Source organism: Podarcis muralis, chromosome 4, assembly GCF_964188315.1.
Source record: "Podarcis muralis chromosome 4, rPodMur119.hap1.1, whole genome shotgun sequence".
In the NCBI taxonomy this organism is placed as follows: domain Eukaryota; kingdom Metazoa; phylum Chordata; class Lepidosauria; order Squamata; family Lacertidae; genus Podarcis; species Podarcis muralis.
Window position 1 is genome coordinate 21,057,110 of NC_135658.1, and position 23,752 is coordinate 21,080,861.

General features: G+C 43.4%; 2 protein-coding genes across 2 annotated transcripts in view; both read right to left on the reverse strand.

Moving 5' to 3' along the window:
- Nucleotides 1-209: 209 nt before the first annotated feature.
- LOC114595662 (matrix metalloproteinase-27-like) lies at nucleotides 210-13,799 on the reverse strand. The gene is made up of 10 exons (XM_028726162.2): nucleotides 13,478-13,799; nucleotides 10,849-11,087; nucleotides 8,707-8,855; nucleotides 8,498-8,626; nucleotides 7,648-7,809; nucleotides 5,135-5,255; nucleotides 4,073-4,203; nucleotides 2,443-2,602; nucleotides 1,328-1,431; nucleotides 210-667 (listed from the first exon to the last, which is right to left on the reverse strand). Exons 1-10 carry the CDS (start codon nucleotides 13,676-13,678, stop codon nucleotides 567-569), a joined length of 1,497 nt encoding a protein of 498 aa, XP_028581995.2. The 5' UTR covers nucleotides 13,679-13,799; the 3' UTR covers nucleotides 210-566.
- A 7,395-nt stretch (nucleotides 13,800-21,194) lies between these two features.
- Nucleotides 21,195-23,752, reverse strand: part of LOC114595663 (uncharacterized) — a 49,610-nt gene continuing 47,052 nt past the window's right edge. Inside the window, exons 19-20 of the mRNA XM_077926801.1 lie at nucleotides 22,036-22,139; nucleotides 21,195-21,545 (exon numbers count right to left, since the gene is read on the reverse strand). Coding sequence (XP_077782927.1) covers nucleotides 21,442-21,545; nucleotides 22,036-22,139 — 208 coding nt within the window. The 3' untranslated portion in view covers nucleotides 21,195-21,441. The remainder of the gene's footprint in view (nucleotides 21,546-22,035; nucleotides 22,140-23,752) is intronic.

Sequence of the window (23,752 nt, forward strand, 5' to 3'; positions counted from 1 at the left end):
CCTCTAATTTCCTATAACCTTTCCTTTCTTCCCTTTGAACAGTTGCATTTCTCATTTTGCAATGCGAGGATTTTGTGCTTTATCTGAAAAAGTTGTGTAATATGTCAGAGCAGTTTCGTAAATTGCTTTTCATTTTTTTAAATGAAAAAACCCCTCAGAATTTAGTACTTTAGATGTCCTCTTATTCAAAAAGCATTAAATGTAGACTGTAACAGTGAACCGGTTTTATTGCAAGCCCATTCAGAATGTAAACACATTAAAGTTCCAAGCCTAAACACACTCATCTTAAAGGAAGTCTCACTGAAATCGATGGGGTTTACTCCTGTGCTGATATGTAAAGGATTGCACAGGACATCTCAGGAAGATACATTAGCGCAGTAATAAAAAGGCAGTTAAAGTCTTGCCACTGTTTTATATGTATAGCGATTAAATACAGACTGTTGAAAAAGGCATTTTGTTTTGAAGACAGAATTCAAGATTGCAGAGTTCTGGATGTACTCGACTCTTGATGTCCTGGCAGAAATGTTAATGTTTTCTTCCCTTATAGGAAATGGATTTTGAAAATGCTAACAGCTAAACCAGCTGTTGCTGTTCATGACACAAATCACTCTTTTCGCATTCAGATCGAACTGCCACTGCTTCGACCCACGGAACAAATAGAAGGATCCTAGAACCAAAAGGAGATTGTATTATTATAGCAGATTTATATTAAGGAGGGTTGGTGTCAAGACAGCAGAGGCAATGTTCCAAAACACTTTTGGGTACCATGACAGAAGAAAGGTGGGGTTTAAAATGCAAGAAAATAGAATTTTGAACTCCTTGCAAATTGTTCCTGTGGCTGTAACTGTGGACTCAGCTACATTAGTAAAGAAAAAGCGCTTTATATGCGTTATAACACTGGGACACCAGATGGCGCTGTGGAGTCCTGGCTTCCACCAACGTGATTTCCCATAATAAAGTTTACAACGTGTTTTCCTGAAGCACTTTTTTGATGTGTCTAGATCCAGCCTTTGTTTGTCTTCAGAATTTCCCAGTACTGGAGAAGGTTGATGGATTTAGCAAATCAGGTTTCCTCTCCACTGCGTGGTGATGTTTGCCATGCAATTATCCCATGAAGGTGTCTGAAAACGTTCAAGGCTGATGGGCTTTGATGCCACCAAATTGTCTGAATCAGCAAACCTGGTGTCATTCACTTTTTTACTGATGACTTGAATGTCACTACATTCTCTCTCTCCCTATGAGGTCTCTCTCTCCCTATGAAATTATCAACCAGCTCCATGATTCTATACATTAACTTGTGTTAAGTTATGCAGAAAAGTCTCCTTACCATTGTGCTGAAAGGCAGCATCAACCTTCTGGCCAATTGCAGGAAAATCTTCTCTTATTTTTCTCGGGTAGCCCTTGTCCATGGATCGATTGTTTTCATCATATCTGAAAAAGACAATTTGATAAAACGAGTTTGTTCACATCAGGCAGGGAACCTGACCAAGGTGAGTTCAGCACATCATCCTAAAAAATATGAATGAAAGGCATATAGTGTGTAAAGATATAGCATTTTTATCATTTCTGTTTTGGCTGCTATTTCCCCCCCACTCCCCTTTCCTAAAACAAGCATAGAAAACATGGTGAGATCACTGATATATTCAGAATTATCCTCTATTATATGCCTCTTGTTTTGTCCATGGAGTTTTCTTGGCAGGGATACTGGAGTGGCTTGCCGGTTCCTGCTCCAGGTAGATCACTTTTGGTCAAAACTCTCCACTATGACCTGTCCATCTTGGGTGGCCCTGCACGGCATAACTCATAGCTTCTCTGAGTTATTCAAGCCCCTTCGCCACGGCAAGTAAGTGATCCATGAAGGGGAGAAAAGCAATGACAAACCTAGACAGCATCTTAAAAAGCAGAGACATCACCTTGCCAACAAAGGTCCATACAGTTAAAGCTATAGTTTAAAGAAGGCTGATCACTGAAGAATTGATGCTTTTGAATTATGGTGCTGGAGAAGACTCTTGAGAGTCCCATGGACTGCAAGAAAATCAAACGCACCCATTCTTAAGGAAATCAGCCCTGAGTGCTCACTGGAAGGACAGATTGTGAAGCTGAGGCTCCAATACTTTGGCCACCTCATGAGAAGAGAAGACTCCATGGAAAAGACCCTGATGTTGGGAAAGATGGAGGGCACAAGGATAAGGGGACGACAGAGGACGGGATGGTTGGACAGTGTTCTCGAAGCTACCAACATGAGCTTGTCCAAACTGCGGGAGGCAGTGGAAGACAGGAGTGCCTGGCGTGCTCTGGTCCATGGGGTCACGAAGAGTCGGACATGACTAAACGACTAAACAACAACATCCTCTATTAGGACTTTGGAGAACATTCCCTGTGAGAGCCTAATGCAACATCTGTCCATGCACTGTTGCAAAATACATTCCCCAAAAATCTTACCTCCAGTACTTGTTCCCAACGAAGAAATAGGTTTTCCCAGTATTTTTATCCAAAGCAGCTGCATCAATTTTCTTAATGCGTTGTGGGAAGCCCAAATGGTCAATGGTTTGGGGGTAGCCAGGCTGCATCTGTAATCCGCTAAAGACCCAGAAGTGATTATCTGTTCGAACAGGTGGAAAATGTCGTGTGAAAGAGTTTCTGGTTACATTTAACAAAGCTCACATAGATGTCAATGTTATCATTGCAAAACAGTGTAAATCAGTTCTAGTAGGTTTACATCTTCTAGAGAGCAAGGCTTATTCTATCTCTTTTTCCTGGGGATGTCGTACGCACCAGTTGGTCTGCTGAGGAAAAAGCAAAGTTCTCCTGAGCAAGGCCTGGAGAACTTACAGTACATGGGAGCTGGGAAAGCCCATCTCAAAATGAAAATTGAGATTTACAAGGCCCAGAATTCTTCTCCAGCTTGGATGAAAATCCAGCCTGTAGAGAGATTCCCAGCTTCCCCTTCCCAACTCGCCAGCTGGGTACTTCCTCTCCCAACCTCAGATGTTTTGTGCCGGGTCTGGATCTTTATATATTGAGTGTTGGGCACACACTAGGGAGACCTCAGCCACTTGCCATCTTAATTTTCCAATGATGCATTAAAATGAGCATATGCAAAGCTCATAGTCCTTTTCTGACCTACCTAGCAAAGTCCCTGCTTGTCACCTCCCAAAAAGAGCAGGAGACTTCAGGAGAACTCCCCGCCCCAGAGTCCCACCAATCACATTGCTAGTAAGATGGACAGAGGGGGCATAGGAGAATAAAACCTCCACCTCTTGCTTTCCTCCTTGATTAGGTGGTCCAGCTACTGTGAAAATAAGAGAGACTGGCATAACTCTCTAGGTTTCAGGCAGAAAATGTTAGTTTCTGTTTGCCACTGAGCAGCTGCTTAGAGTCACAAGGCTCTGTTTACATTCCAGAGACAGTTCAGGCTATTGGAAGTCTCACGGGAGAAGGGAGATGGATGTGACGTACTGGTTTCTCTGTTCCTTTGTTCCTTTGTTCAGTTGCTCTCTGCTCTCACAGGGAGAAGATGTATTTTTCTTTGCTCTCCGTGCAGCTTAGTAATAAAGCATAGCATGTAGCCCTAAACCTCATCATTTCTGCTGCTTTGGAAACTCTGCTGAATGGGGGAACGTGCCTGAGGCCTTATCAAAGGCTCAGGTCATTAATTATTCGTCAGAGGGCGATTCTGAAGGACTCAGCCGGAAGATGAGCTTTATCAGCTTGGCCGAGTGGAGATTCCGACAGAAAATCCTTTCCCAACTCAACCTGGAGATGATGGAGGTTGAAGCTGGAATCTTCTGCACACTAAACAGATGCTTACCGGTACTCCAGAGTAGAATAGTTCTCCCAATCAATGGCTGTATACCACTCCCAAGTTCAAGGGCAGCATGTGTCCAATTGGGCATCACAAGTAAGGAAAGGGATATTGCCCACATGCCCTGCACCCTGTTGGTGCAGATCTCCTGTAGGCATCTGATTGGCAATTGTGGGAAACAGTGGCCAACACCTTGGAGGCTTCTGAATACCAGTTGCTGAAACTACTTTCAACAAGACAAATAAGGATAATTTCAGGGCGGCTTACCTTTAAAAAAGAGGAGCTGATCTTTCATATTTTCATAAGCAGCTTGGATGTTAGATGGTAAAGAAGGCCAAAAGGTAGAAATTGATTCAAAATCAACTTCTGAATGACTGGGATACACTCTCCAGAGGTGCCTGAAATGAATAGAATTATTTTGTGTTTGTCTTGTAAATAATAAATTTAAAAATAGTCCAGTAGCACCTTAGAGACCAGCCATGTTTGTTCTAGTTATAAGCTTTCATGTGCATGCTTATACCTAGAACAAACTTAGTTGGTCTCTAAGGTGCTACTGGACTATTTTTTAATTTTTTATTTCGACTGTGTCGGACCAACACTGCTACCTACCTGATTGTAAATAACAACAACAACAACAACATCTGGCTGGTTCCTAGATTGGCTTTTTAAGGATCCTTCTTAGCAATGGAGTGTTGCATCATTGCACCTTTCCCTGCAGTCCATTCTAGAATGTGTGCCAGTGCTTTGAATCCGGTCCTTTGAGGTTGGGTGGGGGACATGGAATTATCAACTATTTCAGCAAGTCCAGCTACCACATGAAGTCTTTGAGTCACCAAAAATGCACTCTGTGAATGCTAAGTAGCTGTCAAGATTAGCTGTCAACTTCCCATCCCAAGTCTACAATCTAGTGTGACCAAGATAGGATTGGGCTCATCAAGGGCAAGGAGGAGGTCTAGTCCCCACTCAGCTCTTATGAATGAATGGATACAATTTACTCCTAAAAGGAAAGGTAAAGTACTTGGGGACATAGTTGCAGTGAGACTACCAGCTCATCCCTCACGGACAAGGTCCCTGCTGGGTTGCATCTTGTGTGTGTATGTGTGTGTGTGTGTGTGTGTGTGTGTGTGTGTGTGTGTGTCATTTATAAGTGCTTTTTCTTCATATGCACATACTCTATTCAACGTTATTACATGCATTTCTATCATGATGATTTTAATTAATTAGAAGAATCGCTACAGCTGTCCATCCATACACTTGTCTGCATATTCAGGCCACGGGGAAAATGCAAACTTCAGTTTTTAAACAGATTCCAAGGGTGCTTGTACTTACCTGCCCCGTAGGAAAATGATTTCTCTTCGCATCGTAGTGACGGCATCAAAAGTCATTTTTGGATCACAGGCCTTAGGGACTGATGGCTTCACTGGCTTTTTGGGTGGATTTCGCGATGGTCCTAAAAATAAGGAGGACCATTTCAACCCCTTGCCGACAATACTTACCTCTCCTCCCCAAAGTACAAGGTGATAGATGTGGTCCTCCTTCATTTTATCTGCCCAACAATCCTGCGAAGTAGGTTATGCTGAGAGATTGTACCTGGCCTGAGGCTCTCCAGGGAGCTTCGTCATGGGGATTTGAACTTGGGCTTATCCTATCACCTCTCAAGCAGGCAAATAAGTGCAGAAGGCTGGACAGTTGCAGCATTGTGACCAACAGAATTTGAGGTTTTGCACAAGGTGTTTCTATGGGATGCGGATGGCGCTATGGGTTAAACCACAGAGCCTAGGACTTGCTGATCAGAAGGTCAGCGGTTTGAATCCCCGCGACGGGGTGAAAGCTCCTGTTGCTCGGTCCCTGCTCCTGCCAACCTAGCAGTTCGAAAGCACATCAAAGTGCAAGTAGATAAATAGGTACCGCTCTGGCGGGAAGGTAAATGGCGCTTCCGTGCGCTGCTCTGGTTCGCCAGAAGTGGCTTAGTCATGCTGGCCACATGACCCGGAAGCTGTACGCCGGCTCCCTTGGCCAATAAAGTGAGATGAGTGCCACAACCCCAGAGTCGGTCACGACTGGACCTTTACCTTTACAAGGTGTTTCTAGCTCACATGCCGGACCACCAGCAGCTCCTCCTCTCAGATGGATTGTGGCTACTCGTATACTTTATTATTATTTTTATATAATTTTTATTAGTTTTTTTTAACATATCATTTTCAACCGTAATTAAACATACTTTTACATCTTATTCAAATTTTTGACTTCCATCAATCCTGTCTGAAAATTTTCCCATCTAATCTCTCAGTATGCATTTCTCATCATCCCTATTACATTTCAAACTCATAACCAATATCTCTATCTTTTTCTACTTTGTAACACTTCGTATATTTCTCCTTACAAAACTTCTTGGAGTCCTACTAGCGTAATTTGTTGATTACAGTTGCTCTTCAAATAATTCATAGGCTACGCACATACATTAAAGCACATTTTCTAGCTCAAAGAATTCTGGGCGCTGTAGTATATACCTCAGAGAGTGGCGATTCCCAGGAACCATTAACAAACTGCCGCACCCAGAATTCTCTGAGGGAAAGAATGTGTTTCATAGAACCATAGAGATGGAAGGGACCTCAAGGGTCCAACTCCCTGCGATGCAGAAATCTCAGCTTAAGCATCTATGACAGATGACCATCCAACCTCTGCTTAAAAACCTCCATGAAAGGAGAGTCTACAACCTTCCGACGGAGACTGTTCAAACTGTGCTTTAAAGTTACAGTGTTCATGTGGCCATGTGACTCAGCCTCACATGTTGGAATTTCAGCATTTGCAGAGGCAGATTTAGGGCATTGTGGTCAGTTCTGCCACACTGGGCTCTGAGCCTAGGGGGCGCCACAGGACACCACAACCATGGCATAGTGAATTGAGAAGAATTGAATTGGGAGGAAGGGGCACTGAATTCTGAGCTTGCACAGGGTGCCGCTAAAATTTGAAAGATCGGAGTCTGCCCCTGACCATTTGGCTCAAACAGGCTACTTGCTACTACAGCAACTGCAGAAGCCATCCACCTTAACCCACAAGTTTTATTCCAATACAGTGGTACTTCGGGTTACAGACGCTTCAGGTTACAGACACTTCAGGTTACAGACTCCACTAACTCCGAAATAGTACCTCGGGTTAAGAACTTTGCTTCAGGATGAGAACAGAAATCGTGTGGTGGCGGCACGGTGGCAGCGGGAGGCCCCATTAGCTAAAGTGGTACCTCAGGTTAAGAACAGTTTCTGCTTAAGAACAGACCTCCAGAACAAATTAAGTTCTTAACTTGAGGTACCACTGTAGTGGAAGCAGGCTGTGCAGAGCTTATATGAGGCCCAGGGTGGGAGTCTTGTTCTTGACATTACAGCATAAATCCGGCAGGCCCCTGGGAGCAGTGGCGTAGCGTGGGTTGTCAGCACCCGGGGCAAGGCAAGTAATTTGCGCCCTCTAGAGTGAGTGAGCCAGGTAGGGGGAGAGAGCTGCGAGTACGAGCGCGCCCCCCTCCAGATGTTGCGCCCGGTGCGGCCGGCCCCCCCTGCACCCCCCACGCTACGCCACTGCCTGGGAGGGTGCCCCGGATTGTTTAGCCCTCCAAGACCTGGGCAAGTGTACCCATATGCCCTCCCCTCTGCGTGGGCCTGAGTGGAAGTGTGTGTGTTCTGGAAGTGTGTGTACACACACACACACACAACTGTCCTTTTCAACTCACTGGAGAAAAAAATTTGTACGCACAACTTAGGATTCTATGCATACATTCTAACTTTAGAGATGTTGATATTATGCTCTTGGTTATTACCACGTGTTTTGGACTTCTTCACTTGTCTTACCATAGATGGCCTGAATGCCATCAATATCATCTTGGGTGAGTGGGAAATCGATGGGCTCCATGAGTTTGTAATTGGGGAACATCAGTGCTCTTGGGTCGCCAGAATGTGCAAGGCCGAGGGCGTGGCCAATCTCATGAGTAGCAACAAGCATCAGGTTGAATTCTAAATGACGAAACAAGTGTGCAAAGACAAGTTACATGTGCAGCCTGACGTGTGTTCTGCCTCCCGCTGAATTCCATGGGTCTTACTCTCAAGTAAGTGTGTCCACGATTGCTTGGATGAAGATGGAGAATATAGCAAATATTTAAAATGTATTTATAATGCATACCACAACTTGCTATGGATTTGCATTCCAGTACAGTGGTACCTCAGGTTACATAGGTTGCAGGTTAAAGACTCCACTAACCCAGAAATAGTGCTTCAGGTTAATAACTTTGCTTCAGGATGAGAACAGAAATCGTGCTCCGGCGGTGCGGCGGCAGCAGGAGGCCCCATTAGCTAAAGTGGTGCTTCAGGTTAAGAACAGTTTCAGGTTAAGAAAGGACCTCTGGAATGAATTAAGTACTTAACCTGAGGTACAACTGTATAACCTTTAACCTGAACTAAGGAGGGAATGAAAATTCTAAAGGTTCCTATTTGAAGGGTGTGCTTGGCTGCCCAACAAAATTTCCATTTTTCTCATTTAAGTTTCACTTTATGTTTTCTCTCAAGGATTGAAGAAAGATCCCCGTGGTATAGACAGAGAGGCATGGAAGGCTACACTGGGCCTCTAGACCTGAAGTTCCCCACCTCACCCCAATCAACCCTACGTGGAGCCATCATTTCTGCAAGGGACCCTTGTTCAACTTACGGACTAAGCTGGCAGTCCAATTTTCGTCGTCATCCAAGTGGACGTTTCCACGAAAGGGGTCGCTAGGGGGGAACGCATGACCGAGGACTCCCAGAGGACCGTCAAAACGCCGAGGACAGTTGCCATGTGCTGATCGAAAGCATAGGGAGGAGTCATTATTCATGTACTGCTATAGCAATGGAAAGAGTTCAACGAATCTCATATACTACCTCCAGTTACAAACACAATATAGAAGTCTGCTGTCTCTTCGTAAACCCTGCTGAAAGTCAGAGGAGTCACTGCACTCCAAATTTCAAACGCCTTTTGGATAGATGTGTCCACATCAGCTTGTTTCATATCAGGGGTGTAATTCACAATCCTAAAGGAATAAAATGCAAGAAATGGTTTCACCCTCATCCTTATTGTTGCTGTCACAATCCACGACGAGCTTTTAAGAACTGAAGATTTTAATTAAGTTCGGAGATGGGCTGGAAAAGTTGCCAAGCAGCTTTTGATTTCTGCCAGATTTCACTTTTGATCAGTTCCAGAATATGGGCCCAATTCACATGACTTGATGTTGTTGTTGTTGTTGTTGTTGTTGTTGAATCAAATGTGATGAATTTAAGCTGATCTCCATCACCCCTCCAACATTTTGTTGCAATTAACTGGTTTTGTATATGTTCCAGCTTTCTGCTGACTGCGTTCTGATGCAGCCAGCAGGATTAATCATCTGTTCCTATGCACGTTTAATCAGAAATAAGCCCACATACGCAAGTAAATGTGTTTAATTATTGCAGTCTTACTAATCAATCTGATGCATTAAAAAAAAAAAAAGGTAAAGGACCCCTGACAGTTAAGTCCAGTTGCGAACGACTCTGGGGTTGTGTCGCTCATCTTGCTTTACTGGCCAAGGGAGCCAACATTTGTCCACAGACAGTTTTTCCGGGTCATGTGGCCAGCATGACTAAGCCGCTACTGGCAAAACCAGAGCAGCGCACGTAAATGCTGCTTACCTTCCCACCGGAGTGGTACCTATTTATCTACTTGCACTTTGACGTGCTTTCGAACTGCTAGGTTGGCAGGAGCTGGGACCGAGCAACGGGAACTCACCCCGTCGCAGGGATTTGAACCTCCGACCTTCCAATCAGCAAGCCCTAGGCTACCCAAGCAGTTGTGTGCTTAGGATTTTTGCTTTGCAGCAGGGCTGGCCCACCAGAAGGCAAAGCCAGGCAACCACAGGGCAGCAGATCTCAGTATAGATCTTTATTCCATCCTTGTTGCCAATGTAGATCTCCGCTCATCCCTTCTTCACTGGTGGGGAGGAAGGGGAGCCCATTTGTAGTCTCAGATGCCAAAATGTCTTGGGCCAGCCCTGCTTCATAAACACACTTACTGGAGAGTAAAACTCATCAAATTCAGCAGAAGTTACTTCTAACTAATAGGAACAGGTAGTTAATTAGTCTATGCAGGTGTATTCACAAGAGCAGGTTAGCATGTCAAAATCCACTGAAGCCGAGCCCTTCTCCTGGGTTGATTCCACTATGGAAGCAATGGTCATGGAAAGCAAGTCTAAGACTAAGGACAAGTTGTCTAAGAATCATTCCAAAGCAATTTAAGTAGGGCACTGAAGGGCATCTTAAATACACAGGCCGGGTAAGGGCTGTGGCTCAGTGATAGAGCATTTGCCTTGCATACAAAATTCACAGGTTCAATCCCCAACATCTCCATATAGGACTGTAGATATAACATTCTCATAACGTTTAATGCAGTTTCCCTTTGCCGGTGGCTCACTGCTCTGCAGCACCCTCTGGTGTCCCATTTTAATAACACATTTTAAACGTTATAAACCACAAGTGTAGATGCGCCCCTGGAAACCAGGAAAGCCACTGCCAGCCAGTGTGGATGATCTTGAACTAGATGAGTTGATGGTCTGGCTCAGTATAAATCAACTCCCCATGTTCCTTTGGCTATTGTTCTTTACTCTGGACTCAGCTACATTCGTAAAGATAAAGCCCTTTATATGTGTTATAACACCATGACACTAGATGGTGCTGTGGAGTCCCGTCTTTTGCCAATGGGATTTCCCTGTATGAAGTTTACAACGCGTTTAATTGAATCACTTTTTAAAAATGTGTCTATATCAGGCACCCCCAAACTCGGCCCTCCAGATGTTTTGGGACTGCAGTTCCCATCATCCCTGACCACTGGTCCTGTTAGCTAGGGATGATGGGAGTTGTAGTCCCAAAACAGCTGGAGGGCTGAGTTTGGGGATGCCTGGCCTAGATCCATCCTAGATGTGCATGTTACCATTCGGAATAGAGAATCTCCCACACCTCCCATGATTCATCCTAACTGCCACCCAAAATTGTTACCTGTATGTAAGCTTGGTTTTCTCCCACCCAGGAAGGGCCAGGACGTACTGTCCAATATCAGGTACGCCACATCTGGGTTGCTCCATCACTTTCATGGTGTCAGCGTCTATCATTCCGGTTACGTTTAGTCCAAAAAATCCTTGCATTTGTTGGATTTTCTCTACAAAGGAAGATTTATTGCTTTTCCAGCCTCGTTGTTGTGGTTCATTTTCCTGCTCATAAAACTGATTTAGATATTCCTGATAAAAAGAGATAATAGTAAATTTGCTACAGGATTGGGAAGGGGCCTTATAAAAACTACCCCCCCCCCCACCTGTTGTGATTTCTGCATTAGAATATGAAGAGTTTTGCAATTTCCAAGGAACAAATAACAATTTCTTAGGAATATTAAACAAATAAATGAAATCCTCTCTAGTTATTATTTGATCACCTCTGCTGATTTTACATCATCATCATCATCATCATCATTATTATTAGAAGGAACCATGAGTGTCTATAATTTATTTAACTAGAAAAATTTTCTGTACTGCTAATGTTAAGAAAAAATACAGCATAAAGTCAACAACAACTGCATGGTTGTTTAGGATCCATTTATTATTTATAAACATATTTATATATTTTATTTCATTTATTTTTTTAAAAAAATCAAAGTGGCTTACAGCAACGGTACATAAAACTCTTCTGGCTGGTGAAGAGGAATAGGGGTCTCCCCTCCTCCTGTGACAAGTTCCCCTCCTGGTCATTATAATCAATTACTTGATGTTCACCCAAAATTCCCATGACAGATTAAAACAATAAATCACAATATTAAGAAGAGTATAAAACTAATTATAATCACAGAAAGAAGGCAAATCCTACATCTCTCCTTTTTTTAACACTGTCCTTTGGCCCCACCCACAAATTATTTGGTCCCACCCACCTGTTTTTGGGCCCCACCCTCTTTGCTTTGGTCTATTATACCAGCCTTGCAAATGGGTACAAAAAAAAAAGGTTGTAGCCTAAACGGTTAGGAGTCTGTCTTTCCATGATCCCAGAGGGTGGGCGACAGGAGCCACCGGCAAAGTGGTTAATGGCTTACACCAGTCATTTATTCAAGCCTGGTCGCTATAGGTGACTAGGAATTCTTTGCAGGTGAGTGAACAGGATTGCCAAAAAGAGGGGTTTAATATACAGTAATTATTTCATTTTTAACCTTTCCTATCTTCAAAGTCCCAGGGTAAGCAATAATACCAGAAAGGGTGCTGAGGCCAGGATAATCACCCCCCAGTTGCATTTTATTTAGGCATTCCTCCCACCCCACCAATCATTTAATCTAGGTGCAACATTGAGAAAATCTGAAATACTGAGAACAAAAGTGAAACACAGTAGTGATCAGGAAAGTGAGACTGATCTTTTGAACGGTGTTCAAAGAATTTACGTGTGCACCAAAATAATAACTCCAACCCACATCCACAGACACTTCGTTCGTCCCTGAACGAAAAGCACAAAGAAAAAGAAGGGGAAGAACGAGGAAACGGGTGTGTGTGTGAAAATAATGTCTCTACTTAGAAGTGGTTGTAGTATAGATGATCATCTAGCGCAAAAGAAGGATGGAGATTACAGTGGACTGATCATCGGCTGGATAGCTCAGTCAGTAGAGCATGAGACTCTTAATCTCAGGGTTGCGGGTTCAAACCCCACGTCGGGCGAAAAATTCCTTCATTGCAGGAGGGTGGATGAGTTGACCCTTGTGGTCCCTTTCAACTCAATGAATCTATGATCTACTGAGACCACAAGGCTCAGGTGACATTTGTTGTTTCCCCCCCCCATTTTTTTTTATTAATTTTCCAAATTTATAACAAACAGGAAAAAGAAAATCAAACAAACCAACAAACATTTATCCTGATTATAATAATTCCACTTTTGTTAACATTGTTAGGTGACTTCCTCGAATCTCCCTGGCTGAGTTTCCATATAAATCATTGTAACAGTTTTCCAAAACGATTTCCCCATAAAATTTACTCGGTCAATTAACATCTTACTTTCTTTTCATTTTTAACTTTAACACAATATTTTACACATCACATTTTCAAATCCTAGGCCTATTTGGTACTTGCATGTAATTCTAATTATATTATCTTAAGATAATTAGCTAAAGAAGCTCAGGTGACATTTGAACGCATCACCTTTCAGCACTTAGGCGCAAGAAAGTCCTTCAGTGATTTCTTCAAATCAGCCTCAACAACATCAACAGATTACAATGCTGAGCACTTTCAGGGACTCACAGTGCTTCCAGTACAATCTCTTACAACAACTCTGCAACAAATTAATCCAGTATAATTGTCGTATTGCAGATGTAGGGAGTGAGATTGGGTGATAGTGGCTTGCTACAGACCACCTGCATCACAAAGGTGAGCTTTGAACCAGGGACCTCCTTATTTGCAGGTCCATTTCTTAGACACCACACTACCTCAGAAGAACTGCCGTTCCTGATCAGCCACACAAGTCTTCGCCCCTGCCCCAAAAGACCTGCCAGAAGTATCCTTAGGCTCAAGCCTTGCCTCTGCAGGAAGGGCCCTGGACTTAGAATTGGAAAGGCACGCACTAGCAATGACCTCCAAGTTTCTCAGGGGCTGATCACGTTTGTTACCTGTGCAAGCTGTCTTTTTTGTTCTTCACTTTGCTTCCCTGAAAAAATGGGCAATCCGTACGAAAATGTGGCCGACAGTAGGACAAGCAGGAGACTCGTCATCTTAAAGCTGGGTGGTCTTGCTTTGTGAGAAGGGTCGGTGGCATATTCTGCTCCTGCAGTAATTCTGACTTTCAGGCTCCTTTCTGCTTTAGGTTTCATAAAGCCAGCTGTGGACTGACTCACAGTTTATCATGCTCTGATTAGCAACAGAAAACATAAGGCTCACTAGAGGGTGTCACAATGCAAGTAAACTCAAAAAGCCTGGTTTTGTAACCCTTTGTTGCAGCTAATAAATGATGTTCTGCAAACCCCCCCACCCCCCCAAAAAACCCCAACACACACACACACACACACACACACACACACACACACACACACAACAACCCACTTGCTGATGAGCTTGTTTAGCAGTCTGACACCATATTGACAAGCATATTTGCAATGAAAGAACAGAGTCCAGCTTTTGTGACACTTGCTAACAAGAAGGTATGCTTGGGATGAAGATGTAAAACAGGAAATGTTTTTGCAACTCTTGAGTGGCTGTTTTAACCCATAAGCAATCTAAGCACACTTTGTCCTCCTCCTGTTCCTAGGTCATCATCGTGAAATGCCCCCCCCCCCAAATGTCACAATTAAAACAAGTACAATTTAAATCAAAGTCATAAAATAAAACCACAAAATGACCAAGGAAGCAAGCATCTTTGTCCTGAAGCTGAGACTAGACGCTGCCATAAATGCAAATGTTTTTCCCCCACTTGAAGATCTACTTTGAGTACGGATCTCATGACTGATACCAAGGTCAGACAATCAGCATTGCATACAGACTTGCTGTGAGAATGTTAAGTGGTTTCATGATTGACAGATTGGCCGGCCGATCAGTGCTCTGCACAAATGTCTTCTGAAGCAAACCAGGAAAAAACAGGTTTCTGGTGAAGCTGATATGGGGAAGAAGATAGCATGTGTGTCTAAAATAAGGTGAATTTCTGCTGCAGACTCACTTATGAAACAATGTACTCTCTCTCACACACACGAAAACTTGCACCTTGTATTCAAGGCCAGCCAATGGAAGGGCATACAAAATAGCACAGCACTCAAGAATGAATCTTCATCCCAGCTTTTCCTCACCCATTGCTTGTTCCTGGGCCCTACCATGTATCCTGTTCACCAGAGGTGCTCAACCTGGGGCCCCAGTTCAGCTTAATTTCCTATAGGTGGCAAGGAAAGGGGAAACAGTGGGAAAGGACTGGTAGAAGAGAGAGAGAGAGAGAGAGAGAGAGAGAGAGAGAGAGAGAGAGAAGGTGTGTACCATATCCACTGTCAGCACATGTCCTTTAAAGGATTATCCCCTGAGAATGTGCCTGTGCACCATAAGAAAAAGGTCCCCGAATGCTGTTCCACACCCAGGCTGTATGTGGTCTGAGACCAAAAGAAGGAGGGAAGGAATATGACAAAGGTAGCTAATTTTACATAGGAGACATGTTGGATTAGACCAGAAGTCCATCTAATCCCACAGAAGCTAACTAGGTGTCCTCAGTGTGCCCCTTGGAGGAGAATACCTTTGTCCAGCTCACCTTCCACTTCAGGAGCTGGTACTAATCTTCTGGAAATCAACCACAAATTGCTGACATTTCCTCTGTTGAGTAAGTTTACAAAACATGTTTCAAAACTCATATATTCCAAAACAAGTTGTTGTCAGCAGGAGGTTGTCTGTTCATGTACAGCAGGGATGGGGAACCTGGGGCCCTCCAAATGATCATAGAATCTTAGAGTTAGAAGGGACCCCAGCAATGTAGGAATCTCAACTCAAGCACCCATGACAGATGGCTGTCCAACCTCTGCTTCAAAACCTCCAAGGAAGGAGAGTCCACCACCTTCCCAAGGGAGATCGTCCCACTGTTAAATAGCTCTTATTGTCAGAAAGTTTATCCGAATTTTTAGTCGGAATTTCCCTTCTTGCAACTTGAAGCCATTGGTTCGAAAATCTGAATTCTTTTAGAATCATAGAGTTGGAATAGACCACAAGGGCCATCGAGTCCAACCCCCTGCCAAGCAGGAAACACCATCAGAGCACTCCTGACATATGGTTGTCAAGCCTCTGCTTAAAGACCTCCAAAGAAGGAGACTACACCACACTCCTTGGCAGCAAATTCCACTGTCGAACAGCTTTTACTGTCAGGAAGTTCTTCCTAATGTTTAGGTGGAATCTTCTTTCTTGTAGTTTGGATCCATTGCTCCGTGTCCGCTTCTCTGGAGCAGCAGAAAACAACCTTTCTCCATCCTCTATATGACATCCTTTTATATATTTGAACATGGCTATCATATCATTTTAAAGTAGCTAGGTGTTCCCTTACTACCTCTTTTCCTATATTGGGCTGCAGCTCCCTCCTTACATCATTTATTCTGTTATCGCCAGGCTGGGCATCACTTTTCTCTTGGGTGAAGACAGAGGCAAAGTAGCTGTTGAGTAGTCCTGCCTTTTCTCTGTCACCCAATAGCATTTCTCCATCTTCCCCATGCAGAGGACCTACCACTTAATGTTAGACTACAACTCCCATCAGACCAGGCCATTGGCAATGCTGACTGGGGCTGATCAGAGGTGCAATCCAACAACTTCTCGTGGGCAATACGTTCCCCATCCCTGCCTCCTCTCAAGGTCCTATAGGTACCAGGAGGAGATGAAGTTCTCAGAACCTCAAAACGATGAGGAGGTTCACCATTGTCTGCAAAACTGCCTGTTACTAAATTCCCTCGCTGCAACTTTCATCACCATGAGGCAACATCTGTGCTCTGTTTTAAGCTTCTTGCTTCACCACCATCCTGTTCCCGTGGAGTAGAACACAAATTTATCAGCAGAATGTGACTTGTTGTTTATATGCAGTAACGTATTTTGGGAACTGGTTTCTCCATTTGTTCTCCATAGCTTTGGACATCTCTTGAGATATCATTGTCAAACTCAGCACAAGGTGTCCTGAGGTTGGGGTGGCAGACTTCCTCACCCTTTGGATTCCCAGCGCCATTTTGAATCAAGATGGTGCAATGAGAAAGTCACTTTGGTGTGACTTTTGTTTTGTTATATTTATTAAATTTGTATACCGGCCTTCATCCGAAGACCACAGGGCTGTTCGCAACATAAAAATGCAAAATGCAAACACATAATACGTAATAAAACAAAACAAAGCAATAACTCCCCTCCCAGAGACACATTTAAAGTGCCGTAGAATGTTAATCAGCCCAGTGGCTGGTTGAAGAGAAAGGTTTTTGCCTGATGCCTAAAGATATGTAATGAAGGCGCCAAGCGAGCTTCCTCAGAGAGAGCATTCCACAAATGGAAAGCCACAGCTTAAAATGACTGTTCCCATGTTGCCACCCTGCAGACCTCTTGTTGGAAAGGCCCCTCTAGAACATTACAAAATGTACATCTTATTATATCATATTATATATCAAGCTCTTCACGGCCTAGGACCCTCATACCTATGGGACCGCCTCTCCTGGTATGCCCCATGGGGGACCTTAAGCAATACCCTAGAGGTCCTGGGCCCTAAGGAAGTTAGATTAACCTCAACCAGAGCCAGGGCCTTCTCAACTCTGGCTCCGGCCTGGTGGAACGTTCTGTCTCATGAGACCAGGGCCCTGCAGGATCTGATTTCTTTCCTCAGGGCCTGTAAGACAGAGTTGTTCCACCTGGCCTTTGGCTTGGAGCCAATTTGATTCCCTCCCCCTCTTTCTTTTTCCTTTCTCCTCCTATGAAGAGATTGTACCCTAATGTTTTAATGTTGTATCTTAATCTTTTAAATTGTATTTTAATCAACTTGTTTTTATTATTGGTTGTTAGCCACCCTGAGCCCGGTCTTGACTGGGGAGGGCGGGGTATAAATAAAATATTATTATTATTATTATTATTATTATTATTATTATTATTATTATTATTATACTGGCCTTTAAGTGCATAAGAACATTGCATTTGCCCATGAACATTTTCAGACTAAAAGTGCTCTGAAATATATGTGTTTGTGTGTGTTCCCTGATCCTACGGCAGCCCTTGTTCCCCCTAGCTCTTGCTACAGTGTCATCATATTGTGTTAGGGTTTCTGGGCTTGGCCCTGGCCAACCTTTCATTCTCCACTGGTTCTTCCATAAGAACATAAGGAGAACCTGCCAGATCAGGCCTATGGTCCATCTAGTCTAGCATCCTGTTCTCACAACGGCCAACCAGATGCTTGTGGGAAACCAAGCAGAAAATGAGCACGACAGCACTGTGTTCCCTTGCAACTGGTGCTGAGAAGCATTACTGCCTCCAGCCACAGAGGCAGAGCATAGCCACCATGACTTGTAGCGACTGATAGCCTTCTCTTCCGTGAAGACTCCTCCTCTACTTTTCCCTTCTCAAGGTAGGCTCTTGCAATTTTTCATTAGTTTCAGGTCACCAAAGAGGCATGTTGAAAAGCACATAGCCTCAAGAGGAGGTGTGCGCTCCATACTGATGTTTATCCCACAGTGGAAACTGGAAAGAATGTAAACCACTGACATGGAGCGATGTCATAATTGCTGCTTGTAAACGAGATTACACATCAGTGCTTCGTGTTGTGACATCGCCTTCCTACTGAAATGCAGAAAGACACTATTCGTGTTACCAAATTCCCTTCCGCACTGTTCTTCCTTCTGATTCTCTCCCTCTGCCTGCAGGTTCTTTTCTAAGAAGCTGAGTCAGTCTCCAAATCTGCCTGGAAATGAACCTAACCGATCAGGGTCCTGGGAGAGCATTTGCAAAGTAGATCTAGTGGATATAGGAGATGTGAGGCCTCCCTTGCCCACCTTCAAATGGTCCCCTGTAAGCATCTCCTATTCTTTTCATTTCTATTATTTTAAAAACTGCTGGACTGGGACTGAGCAATGTCTTCATCCCCTCCCCGCCAGGCTGTTTGGTCAAACATATGAAATCCTTTGTGGGTGTGGGTGAATTTTTAGTGCCCAGTTGGAACACCTGAAATTCATGATTTGCCCACGGGTTTCCTCTTCCCCTTTCCCCCTTCCCTTTCCCATGCAGTCCAGCTACAAATTATGTTATCTGCAGCCGAGAAAAGATCCCTCAGGATAGCCAGTGTGGTGTAGTGGTTAAGAGCAGTAGTCTCGTAATCTGGGGAACCGGGTTCGCTTCCCCGCTCCTCTACATGCAGCTGCTGGGTGACCTTGGGCTAGTCACACTTCTCTGAAGTCTCTCAGCCCCACTCACCTCACAGAGTGTTTGTTGTGGGGAAGGAAGGGAAAGGAGAATGTTAGTCGCTTTGAGACTCCTTTGGGTAGTGATAAAGCGATAAAGCGGGATATCAAATCCAAACAACTCCTCCTCCTCCTCCTCCTCCTCCTCCTCCTCCTCTTCTTCTCCTCCTCCTCCCTCTTACCTGCCTCTTTAAGGTAATGATTTTTAACATTGAGATGTTGGAAGCAGAGTGAGAACCCCAATTTGAATCTGGTTATGTACAAAAGGAGCTTTACTAGATGTGAATTGGATCCGCCCTATTCTAGGGCTGCCATACAATCGGAATCTCCCAGACATAGCAGGGATTCATCCATCAAAAATGGCGATTGGGTGAAATTTTCAAAAATCGGTTTAAATGTGCGGGAAAACTTGGGTGTATGGCAGACCATATTGGAAGTGTTGATTTTGGGGGGCAAATTTCCATTAAAAATAGCTTAAAAGCTTCATTTTGGGAGGAGATTTTCACTTTTTGAAATATGGCAACCCTACCCCATTCCTGAGAGGTGAATTCATATTCCGGCTTTCCCCCGTCAAATGTTTCTCCCTCTACCCTGAACTTCAAAACGATGTTGTTGTTTGTTATAGTAATTTCATATGCAAAATATATATATTTTGGTTTGGTGGGTAATTTTTTAAAAAAGAGATATCAGGATCTGAACACATACACATATGGCTCAATGTGTGCTGTCTGGGATTACCAAGTGATGTCCTGGGTTGAATGGCATGCGCCATACACAACCATGGTGAAACCAATCCTTTGTACCCCATTGCTCCTTCTGGCCGCCCAGTGAGATAGAGCTGGGGAGTGTTGTATGACTGGTTCATCTCCCTTCTCCCAGAGCCTCTGGGTCTGTGGAAAATGGGTATATTAAATAGTACTTCGATAATAGGGAGAGTTCAGCCAACAATTCATGAAGGCCCCTGCAGAAGAAAACTATGTGTGTGGGGATGACCATGTGTTAATTTGTGCCAGTTAACCATGCTGCCTTTTTCAGTATGAGGAATCAACCTTGAAGATCACATAGTTCAGGGGTGCCCAAACATTTTTGAAAAAGGGCCAGATTTGATGAAATGAAAAATGCTTGAGGGCCTACCAAAGGGTTCAAGAAGGAGATGGCCTTGATCAAACTGGAGAAAAATGTGGGTCTCACTCTATTGCTGTCCCAGATTTCTCCACCTTTATATGTAGGGTTGTTGGTTTTTGATTCTGCAACTCTGGATTCTGAACTCTGCAAGAATGGAGAAACCCCACATTTAAAGGAGGGAACAATGGGATGAAGAGAAAGTCATATGGATACTTCTACGTCAATGGGGAGACAGGCAGGTGTGAATCCACATTTTGCTCAGTTGTGGAGAAGCCTGATGTATCCCGCAGTCGCACAAGTTTCTCCTAATAAACCCTTTTTGTATGCAGTTTGGACAAACATGCACATTTCCACTTGTATGCGAATTCTTTTTTTGCACACTTTACCCCACTGTATGCATTTTTGTACACATTACTTGGTTGGAGAACTGTGAGTTTCACAAAGTGCAAATTAGGTAGGGTCCTCTTTAAATGTGAACTGAATTGAATTTATCCCCCATCCCTATGACCACATAACACTGGTCTTGAAAGACCTACACTGGCTCCCAGTACGTTTCCAAGCACAATTCAAAGTGTTGGTGCTGACCTTTAAAGCCCTAAATGGCCTTGGTCCAGTATATCAGAAGGAGCATCTCCACCCCCATCGTTCTGCCCGGACACTGAGGTCCAGTGCCGAGGGCCTTCTGGTGGTTCCCTCACTGCGAGAAGCCAAGTTACAGGGAACCAGGCAGAGGGCCTTCTCAGTAGTGGCATCCACCCTGTGGAAGGCCCTCCCACCAGATGTCAAAGAGAACAACAACTACCAGACTTTTAGAAGACATCTGAAGGCAGCCCTGTTTAGGGAAGCTTTTATTGTTTAATAGACTATTGTTTTTTAATATTCTGTTGGAAGCCACCCAGAGTGGTTGGGGAAACCCAGCCAGATGGGCAGGGTATAAATAAATATAATAATAATAATAATAATAATAATAATAATAATAATAATAATAAAATAATAATAATAGTAATAATAATAATAATAATAATAATAATAATAATAATAAATTTATTATTATTATTATTATTATTATTATTTCATGAGTGAATGAGCCATCAAAGAGATAACATTACAGATGGCAATTCCATACTGAGTTATCCAGTGGTGATCAAGTGATGACCAATCCAGTGAGGCACATAAATGTGTGAATCAGGCCAAAGAGTTGCAAAAGGGTGAACTTCTTCCTCTCTGACTTCAGAGATTTAGCACTGGTTTTTGTAGGTTGGTTGTGAATCTAACAGAGCTGTATATGTGTTGTTCGGTTCAGAAAATCACAAAGTAAACACACACAGTGATGTTCCTCATAACAAGTCTTTTATAGAAGAAGCAGAGTCAAATCTGTTACAACACAGTGGATTGCATAAGCACATTTAGGGCACGTTTTACTCAGCCAAAATTTCTGTACGTTTGGGTGAGAAGATAATTCCACGTGCCATTGTTGATTCATCAGTTGACAGTAGATAAAGGAGGAATTGCTGTTTATAAATTAAGGTTAGGCACAACAGGAGTGCTAACTAATAATTAGAAAGCACTCGTTAGATGTTTTAACAGTTCAGCCAGCTGTTGCTCTTTTGAATGGGCGGAACAACGCTTTTACTCCGAGGATCAAACTGAGTCACCCGTCTTCCCCGGAAGAAATAGATGTACCCTAAAAAAGGAGAAAAGAGATAGGGATAAATGAAAAAGCGGGATAAAAAATCTCTTTCAGAATAAGTGAGCTGTGCTTGCAAAGGAAAGAAAAAAAGAAAGTTATGATTTCATGACTGTATCGAAGTTCAGGCAAAATTGTAAAATTGGAGAAAGTCCAGTCTTAGGGTATGTCTACAATGGTTCCTGCTGTTATTAAATTAATGTAGTGCTTAATGCCCAAATCGGCAGTGGAGTAAGTATAGGGTTGCCAAAGTGGAAATCACTAAAAAATGTCCAGGAAAATCTGACGTCAGCAGTGATTTTACCCAAAAAAGCTCAACCAACTTTAAAATATGCATCAAAACAAATCCATTAAAACAACACAGCAATTAATACATTTTAATAACACAATATATGAGATCCTAGACTATTCTTTAAGCCATGCTGAGTTCCAGGTGAATCTTATTTCTACAATTAAAAAAAAGGCACCAATTTATTCCTTTACTTACCATTTTGCTGTATAGCAGCATCAATCTTTTTGCCAACTCCTTTGAAATCTTGGGCTATCAGCCTTGGGTAACCTGTTTCCATGGATTGTCTAATTTCATCATACCTGATCAAAGACAAGCATTGTTACTTGAAGCTAAAACAACCTATAGCATGTCAGGATTCTCGACCGCAGTCAGAGGTAACTGGCCTCACACCAGGCATTCGGCTCGAGATCCTTGTTGACCTTCCCGTCTGCTTTCCCCGGCAGGATACAGGCAAGGCATTGCTTTTTCCTGACATAGCATAGGTTTTATTCACAATTCACAGAAATACGAAGCTAAGGAGACTTCTGATTTCTATAAACAAGGCCATCAACTGGATTGACGGAAAGAACCATTAAAAAATGGGATGACGTATGAAAATAATGTATCGGAAAACACTGTGACTATGAAAATAGGCTATGATTCCCAGCACCCTTAGCAAACTATAGTTCCTGGGATTCTTTGGGGGAATCAAACTCAGCAGTGGCCAGAAGACTGGAGAAGATCAGTCTACATCCCAGTCCCAAAGAAGGGCAGTGCCAAAGAATGCTCCAACTACTGCACAATTGCACTCATTTCACACACTAGCAAGGTTATGCTTAAAATTCTACAAGGAAGGCTCAAGCAGTATGTGGATCAAGAACTCCCAGAAGTGCAAGCTGGATTTCAAAGGGGCAGAGGAACCAGAGACCAAATTGCAAACATGCGCAGGATTATGGAGAAAGCTAGAGAGTTCCAGAAAAACATCTACTCCTGTTTCATTGACTATGCAAAAGCATTTGACTGTGTCGACCACAGCAAACTATGGCAAGTTCTTAAAGAAATGGGAGTGCCTGATCACCTCATCTGTCTCCTGAGAAATCTCTATGTGGGACAAGAAGCTACAGATAGAACTGGATATGTAACAACTGATTGGTTCAAAATTGGGAAAGGAGTACGACAAGGCTGTATATTGTCTCCCTGCTTATTTAACTTATATGCAGAATTCATCATGCGAAAGGCTGGACTAGATGAATCCCAAACCAGAATTAAGATTGCTGGAAGAAATATCAACAACCTCGGATATGCAGATGACACTGGCCACTGGCCACTGGCCCCATCATCTCCTGGCAAATAGAAGGGGAAGAAATGGAGGCAGTGAGAGATTTTACTGTCTTGGGTTCCATGATCACTTCAGATGGTGACAGCAGTCACAAAATTAAAAGACGCCTGCTTCTTGGGAGAAAAGCAATGACAAACCTAGTCAGCATTTTAAAAAGCAGAGACATCAACTTGCCAACAAAGGTTTGTATAGTTAAAGCTATGGTTTTCCCAGTAGTGATGTATGGAAGTGAGAGCTGGGCCATAAAGAAGGCTGATCGCTGAAGAATTGATGCTTTTGAACTGTGGTGCTGGAGGAGACTCTTGAGAGTGTCATGGACTGCAAGAAGAACAAACCTATCCATTCTTAAGGAAATCAGCTCTGAGTGTTCAATGGAAGGACAGATCGTGAAGCTGAGGCTCCAATACTTTGGCCACATCAAGAGAAGAGAAGACTCCCTGGAAAAGACTCTGATGCTAGGAAAGATTGAGGGCTCTAGGAGAAGGGGATGACAGAGGAAGAGATGGTTTGACAGTATTCTCAAAGCTACCAACATGACTTTGACCAAACTGCGGGAGGCAGTGGAAGACAGGAGTGCCTGGCGTGCTCTGGTCC

Excerpts from the sequence above, each read along its gene's own strand:
- LOC114595662 (XM_028726162.2), bottom strand. The coding sequence starts at position 13,678 with ATGAAACCTAAAGCAGAAAGGAGCCTGAAAGTCAGAATTACTGCAGGA. Across the intron at positions 11,088-13,477 it reads AAAAAAGACAGCTTGCACAG|GAATATCTAAATCAGTTTTA; the intron begins GTAACAAACGTG and ends TCTTTTTATCAG. Across the intron at positions 8,856-10,848 it reads AAAACCAAGCTTACATACAG|GATTGTGAATTACACCCCTG; the intron begins GTAACAATTTTG and ends TTATTCCTTTAG.